General features: G+C 29.6%; 1 protein-coding gene across 1 annotated transcript; it reads left to right on the top strand.

The window, feature by feature from the left end:
- Positions 1 to 2,766: 2,766 nt before the first annotated feature.
- LOC133201849 (uncharacterized) lies at positions 2,767 to 4,145 on the top strand. The gene is made up of 2 exons (XM_061337651.1): positions 2,767 to 2,908; positions 3,600 to 4,145. Exons 1-2 carry the CDS (start codon positions 2,890 to 2,892, stop codon positions 3,992 to 3,994), a joined length of 414 nt encoding a protein of 137 aa, XP_061193635.1. The 5' UTR covers positions 2,767 to 2,889; the 3' UTR covers positions 3,995 to 4,145.
- Positions 4,146 to 8,262: the final 4,117 nt, after the last annotated feature.

The raw sequence follows: 8,262 nt of genomic DNA, 5'->3' as shown, positions 1-8,262 counted from the left end.
ATACTTCGCCATGAAGTCAATGTCACACCTATCTCTGGCTCCCCCTGTTAGCCTCAATAAACAAATTTATTTTTGAAGTTATATTTAATGTTCATGTCATCAATTTTGTGATTGTGTCCACTCTTATTAAGGACGATTTTATTACTATTAAAAAAACCACATTCTTTCTAGGAAATGTTGATTTCCTAAGATGTTAAGATCCTAACAAGTCAAGCCTTCATAGTTTTATGTAATCTAGCATATGGAAATCATTTCTGAATTTTCCTCCCTTTGTAATGACACTTAATTCATTCTGTGTTATTGAAATTGAAAATCACAAGGCGTTGATAGTTAAGAATAGGCAGGATGTCCCACTGATCGAGCTTGACCCCTGTCTTTTCCGCAATAAGTACAAAACTTCTTTCAGCTTCTGGTCCTGGTGTTCTGACCAATTAACCGAATTTTGCTTTTTTTTGGGAGCACTGGTGTAGAAATTAGCCATACTTACATACATACTTGCTGGCAAACTCGTTTCACTCCTTCAACTAGTCTCCAGTTTAGTAGTATGTTTCTCAAGCTTTGACACATTTTTCCATATCAGTGTCATTGTTTATTATAAGCCCATCTACTTTGCCTGATAGCTGCTCCGTGATATTAAAAAACCTTCATTGTGCTGTTCTTACTTTGACTTCATCTCTTCCTAGATCTCAGATTTTATATCTTTCAAAATATTTACTTTAAAATGTCTCAGCTACTCGTGTAGTTTCATCTTCTAAAGATAACATATTCAAGGAAAATTTGTTCTAACAAATAAAATTCGTTGAAACAAATTCGATAAATTCATTATATGGAATTCAAAAATATTTTTGATAAGTCCTAATATTTTAAAGTAATGGAAGCATTCATGTGGGACAGACTATAATTTTTGAATTCGTTAGCATATTTAAAAAAAATACTATATTGACTTGATTTGAATTAATAAATTTCTGAATTCATAATACTGTAGATTCCTTATTTTACGCGAGTACTTAATATCGCGAGAAGGCCCCAGGGCGTCAAATCGCGAGAACAATAATTTGCGAATGGGTTATTTATCTAGAGATTTTACATGCATTAAAGCACCATAAAAATAAAAGCGAGTAATTTTATTTCGCGAGTGGTGCTTCTCGAGTAATTACGCGTTAATTTATTCCTCGCGTACATTTAGGAATCCCCAGTATCATATTCGTCAATATGTATTTACGGATTTATATAATCTTTTAATATAAATTTCTATCGAAGTTGTGTTAAAAGTTGCAGACTGCAAATTTTGAGAGAACAGATTCAAAATTTATATTAGAATTATCGGATTTGTGAAAACAATTAAATTGATATTTTTAAGTGTTTACTTTGTTCTCATGGAATTTACAATCTGGAATCACATATCGAAAAGCTTAATTAAACAAAATATGAATGAATTGAATTATTTAAAATATGAATCCTGAAAATGGTAATTAGTTTGATTTAATTGCGATATAATGAATTCAACAATTTTGTTTTAACAAATTGATTTCATTTAACAAATAAAAACTTAAAATTTGTAATTACTAACAAATATCGTTCAAACGAATTTGACTATGTGGCATATAGAATTCAGATTATTAATAATCTTAGATGAGCTTCCGTACAATTTATGAATCAGATATTATAGGACAGCGAGTTATGTTAGTGAGCATTTGATTTGATTGTTTTTTTATGACTGTTATAAAGTTAATATACGAATGGTGATTTACATAAAATCGTGAATTTTCAATGAACTTTACTCGTACAGCGACCGATCAGACGTCCAATTTCTGACACTGACCACTTTTAGTATTGTTCATGGACAAAAACCACATTGTTGCCTTTAAATCTGTTATTTGTCATCATCAGCTAAAGGTTAAAGACTTATATCCCGAACAACATAAGTCATTTTGTCCATCTTTTCCATATCAATTTTTATGCTCACTGCAACATTATTTGTTAAGGTCTTTCATATTCCCATGGCAAGTAATTACTTTCTGGGATATTGCAAGCGGCTAAACAACAGGAAAAAATCTTTAACCTCTTGTCCTTTAGATTCAGACAAGGAAGAGAAAGAAAGAAAACGAACCTATATCTAAATCAGATGTTGGTTGAGAGATTTTCTTCACCCCAACCCCTCCCCCACAAAAGCCCCATTTCAAAAATAAAAATAAAAAAGTACATCAAATAAAAAAAATTAAATTGACGCCTCATAATCCCGAGGTTGAACTACGGTAAGCTTGATAAAACTGCAGTGAAAAACGGTTTTAAATTCTACACTTGCATTCATAATAAAATATACATGTAATAAAATCATATATTTTTTTTTCTGAGAAAGACCACAATGCAGTCAAATACAGAGGAAATACCAGATTGAATAATCTTTGTCTTTTCATCCGTTCTCTTTTATTTTGTTTTATCTTAATAAGGAAAATAATGCAACAATTTGTGAAATGACATCCACTGATAATAAATTGTTATTGTTGTAGGCGCCATAACCTCCCTTAGAACATTGCTGTCTTCATGTTCTGGTGTCTGGTGTCCATAATTGTTTAAATACATAAACATTATTTAATTTTATATAAATTATCTGGAGTTGATATACAGATGTTTTATGAAAATATTCATTCCTAATTACTTTAATCAGTAATATTTAGGTTACGCATTTGTGTTTGTCTATTTAGAGTGTAATATCGCTAAAGTATTATCAGCTTCACATTTACATTGCAGCTTTCTTTGGAAAAAGATCAAGTTTTTACTATACTGGAATCTCATGCTGTGTCACTGTCCTGTCAGATGGAACATGCTGAAGATACTGATGTCACACTAAACACCGCTTTTCACAATTTGACCTAGCGAAATAAGTATATGATAGTTGACATCGGCGGTAAGTTTTATAAATAATAATTTTTTAAGTGATATGAGCTGGATTTTTGAGAATTTCATTTTGCTGTTAAAATTTGCTATTTTCATAATTTGTTTTATGTAATTTGAGCCTTTTTGATCAATCTGACTTAAATAAAGTATTAATTTTTTCAGAAGAAAAACTTCTTTACAATCAAATATATAGTAATGTATAAGGAATCAGTATTGTAAAGGACGACGATAATGTAACTCTGCTTCAACCAAAGCTTAAAGATTGTTCCTCCATCGCAAATATGAACAACAGAAGTTTATAAACGTTCTTTTTCCCTGTCATTGAAATCGCTATTTACAATTTTGCAACAAAAAATTCGACACCAAAGTAGCAGCTCATATTGTTTTAAATATTCGTATGACAAAGTTTTTTGTTCAATTCAGGGAAATCTCTATTTATTTGCATGGTTTTAATCTTTAAAAAAACCCAAATTACTATAGAATATTACTATCTATTCCATAGAGTACATAAATATGATCACACCTTCCGTCACTAGTATAACGTAAGTTTATCATCATGGATAACTTTTACGTATCTTTATTGAGGATTTCTGACTGTTCCCTTTAGAAAAAAAAAACCAATGTAGATACAAAAGTATTAATATATATCACCATAAATAGTCTTTTTCGATAGTTATCAAATTGGCATTTGCTTTTTGAAGGAGAAACAACGGATATCACAGTGCATTCGAGAACAAATTTGGGAAAAGGTTTAGACGAGGTTGTTTTTCAATATACAGGCCCCGGAGGAGGCAACAATGTCAACCAAAAATTCATAGATATTCTAAGAAGAAAATACAGTAGGTATTTCGAACAGTCTAGGAATACTGATACCTTCAAGCATTTAATAAATCAGTTCCAGTCTTCCATACGAATGCCAGATACCCAGATGATACAACTCCACGCTCCAGGAATGAGTCAGGAAATGATTATAAACACTGAAGAACTTGACAGCCTTTTTGATGAACCAATTAAGCAGATACATCAAAATTTGAAGGTAGTTTTCAATAAGGAGAAGGTCGATGTAGTAATTTTGGTGGGCGGATTTGCAGAATGATCAGAATTCAGTCTGCAATTAAAGACTTTTTTTAAGGATAAAACTGTCCTTATACCCAAAGAACCCGGACTTTTCATGCTTAAAGGTGGTGTTTTCCATTTAAAGCAGTTGGTAAACGAATCCTTGGAGACTTACGAAGTGACGATATAAAATAAACAGTGAAATATTTGAAACAGCTTTACTTTCATAAGTGTAATATTACTTTGTATTGTCAAGTTTTATTTTAGATGTATTTACTTATCTTTTTCAAATTGATATATCATTTTAATTTCTCATTGCAAGCATGTTTCTTGTGGCTTTTAAATGAAATTCAGAAAGCAGTTCGTTTTTCTATTAATTACAGTCTGGCATTCTTTTAATTTATGTTTTACTTGAAACATGTTGTTTGTGCAAAAAAAAAAAAAAAAACACTTTTAAATTATGTCCTCTAAATTATATCCTCATTAGAAGAATACAAATTTGTTTTTACACTTATTTTGATTTTTTTTCCGTTTACCCGATTGGTATATACAATATAGAGGGCTCACAGTGGATGTGACGGGTCGACAGGGAATGCTTTTTTAGACGGGATGATGTGACCCCGACTATTAGTTTTCTTCGTAAGCATCTGATCCCAACTCCGGTGTTTTCTGGGGTCCTCCTGCTTTTTTTGTTCAGAATTCATATTGTTTTCAGGATTTATAAGATAGAAAAAAAATTTTTTATTACCTACAATAAATTCATCAAAGAACAATTCGTTTTTGTCTCTTTTTTTCGTTTTTTGTTCGTTAAATATCTCTGAACAACAGAGAACAATAATTAGCAACATATACATGTAGATACTCAAATATAAAAACATAATCAAAGTTTATGCCCGTTTCTTTTTCTTCTTCTTCTTTTTTTTTTTTTTTTTTTTTTGCTTAATTTATATTCAAGTTATTTCTCCTTTACCATCATTGCTGAATTATCCACATTCAATCTTAAAACAAATTATGTCTTATAAGGAAACAATCAGTATGATATCAATCAAATCAATATCTCACCTTTAATAGAAATGGCAACCCCCGTGCCAATTTCCGAAGACAGTATAAAATTTTACTCATCTTTATTCTAAATAATTAAAATTGTGCAAATGACTGAATTGTCATGAAAGACCCGGTATGGAATGTTTACATTTATTCCAAAAATTTGGAGAAAATATCGACGTAAGTGATAACGAAATGTAGAATTGATTTACTTCTTAAGAATTAGTTTAAAACTTTCACCTAATCTAGCATATATTTAAAAAAAAAACATTCTGTGGTTTTTAACAAATGATATATTGACATATTTATTTTCAAATTACTGGGAATTTCTTTTGTTAAAAAAGATCGCATTTTATGAGAGATCGGAATGAAAAAATTAATCAAAAATAATAGGAATCGTCAAATTTGTTAAAATAAATTTAATTTCTTTTAACTAAGTTTTGAATTCATTATAAGAATTTGTTTAAGATTTAAAAAAAAAATTAATAATAAACTAATGAACTCCTTAGCAAAATAATAATTTGTTATAATAATAAATTTAGAACATTGATATTTTTGATTATTAACTTTGTTCTTGCAGAATTTGAATTTGGAAGCACTCTCTGAAAAGATAAATGTTTTAAAAAATTTCATATACAATTTTTATTATTTGAAACAATGAATTCTGAAAATGGATTGCTCTTTTTAAATAATTTAAAATTCCATATAATAAATTTAAGATAAGAAAGAAAATCAAGTTTGGTTTAACAAACTCAATGGTGTCGTTAAAACAAAATACAAAAAATATGTAATTACGAATTAATACTGCACTGAAGAATTTGAGAATCTGTTACATACAATTCAAAATAAATAAATAAAATGAAACAAATAAATTAAAAAAAAATTAAAATAAAATACATCAATAAATAAAAAAAAATAAGTAGTTTTAGCTGGGCTTACGTACAAATTTTATTAATATCAGAAATTATCAGGTATCAGGTGATGATTATATCTAAACCTTGAATGAGTTTCTTCTTTCTTATATGCAGGAAAAAATTGGCTTTATGATTGTTATTTTACATTATTTTTTCAATTCTAGTTTGAAAGTTTTAATATGAAAGAAATATGAAATAATAAAATTCCCCCCAAATCACTTTTTTGTCCATATAAGTCAATTCTCTAAATCTCAGCCAAAAAAGAATTATACAAGTATTCATAAAAAAGAATGGGAGTCTTTAAAGTAGAATTGTGAAGCAAAAATTACATCAGAACTTGTTCCGTTGTTTCAGTGAAATTGAGGTGGGTTTGCTTGAATTTTATAACAATATTTCAGTGTGTTTATGTTTTACGTTCATAAGAAAAATCAATGAAAAGATAAAAATACATCTGAATTGATAAAACTGAAAAAGAAAAGGGTTTAATAATAAAACTGTCAATAATTTAGTGTTAAATTTTTCAAATAGATCAATATTAATTAAAGAATATTTCTTAGCATGGATAGCATTCTTTTCATCATATAAATTGAATTTAAAAAAATAAATAAATGTGTTGCACTCATGAGCATAGAAATATAGATCTGAAACACAGACCTTTAATTGATAAATCTAGCTGGTAAAATAGTTCGTTGTTACTTTATTTCCCAAAATAAAAATCAGTGAATCATATACTGATAAAAGTTTTTTCATGCTGGGGAGCAAATCTTCAAATGTTGCACTCCAGACATGATTGAGTATGCACAGATAATTGACTCTCATAAATGATTTATATAACATTTTAAAGTTTAAATTGTATATCAGTTATTGTCCCCCGCTTTCACTCAAAGTGGGGGATATTAATTTGGGTCTGTCTGTCCGTCCGTCCGTATTTCTGTCTGTCTGTAACACTTTCGTCTTTGAGCTTTCGCAATGAAATTTTGCATAGCAACTCCCTATGGCCTAAAGAAGAACCCTATTTATTTTGAGGTCAAAAGGTAATAAATTCTGTCTGTTTTAACGCTTTCGTTTCCGCGCGATATCTCGCGAATTCTTCGAGCTTTTGCAATGAAATTTTACATAACAACTCCCTGTGGCCTTAGGAAGACCCTATTAATTTTGAGGTCAAAAGGTCAAAGTTCAAGGTCGTAAATTCATAAATTCCGTCTGTGTGTAACACTTTCGTTTCCGGGCGATATCTCAAGAAGATTTTGAGCTTTTGCAATGAAATTTTATAGCATAACTCCCTATGGCCTCTCTTGCCCCTCTCAAAGTGTCCCGCCCCGTTTTTTTTTTTTTTAAATATTTATTTATTGTATTAAAAGTCGCTTGGCACTATTTTTAGCACAGGGGCATGTCGAGATCTAGTTATTACGTATAATACAAGTTGTCGGCGGACTTTATATTCTAATTACATCTATTAGAACTGTTTAGTAAAGGCTAAATTAGACAACATTTATTGTATAAAATTTTGACAATATCAAACGTGAATATAAACATTATATGTGACTTAATGTTTGCATTTAATTTGCTCATTAATCAAGTGCCTCCGTCGTCTAGTGGTATGTTGCTCGTTTAGCAAGCGAGAGGTCCGGGTTCAATTCCCGGACTATTCTCTCTCTTTTTTTCATTTTTTTTTTTTTGATTTACTAAATGATACTATTCACTTGTGAAATGAAAAAGTTATGATGTCTGGCGTGTACAAACTCATAAAATCATTATTACAGTGTGATAAATATTCTGTATATAGTATATTAAAAAGAATCTTCTATACACATATTAAAGAATAAGCAATCAAATCTTTATATCCATATTGGCTTTTTTTTTAATTTGCTACAATATAAATGTATTCATTTAATAATTCTACAAATACAGGGGCCAGTGTGACCCCCTCCCCCTGAACTGGGCATGCCCTTCTTTTTTTCCCAAAGCGGGGGACACAAATTCTCTGAATTAGCTTGTTGTTTTACAATTTGAAAATTATCGTCTTTCAGATTTTTAAAATCATTTAACCATTTTTATTTATTTTACGTATCTTCAAAAAATATTGAATTTTCAAAATGTCACAAAAAGGTGTTGCACTCCTGACATTTTTAGCATCATTTTTGGACATAACGTTTTTGTGAATTGAGATATCAATGAGATACTTGGCAGGTATTAGACACTATCTAAAGTCAAATGCTGAGACATAGACATTTATTCCCACTGCCTGTATTTTTAGTGCAGGTTGATAATTATGTGTTTGGTCATTTTTTTTTTAATTCACCCTTTACACTTGCATTCATAATGGAATAAAATATATACGTGAAATAAA

The sequence above is a fragment of the Saccostrea echinata genome, unplaced genomic scaffold, assembly GCF_033153115.1.
Source record: "Saccostrea echinata isolate AGI-Se365-2 ecotype Australia unplaced genomic scaffold, CSIRO_AGI_Sech_v1 ptg000045l, whole genome shotgun sequence".
NCBI classification, from domain to species: domain Eukaryota; kingdom Metazoa; phylum Mollusca; class Bivalvia; order Ostreida; family Ostreidae; genus Saccostrea; species Saccostrea echinata.
This window is presented reverse-complemented; position numbering and strand designations above follow the sequence as displayed.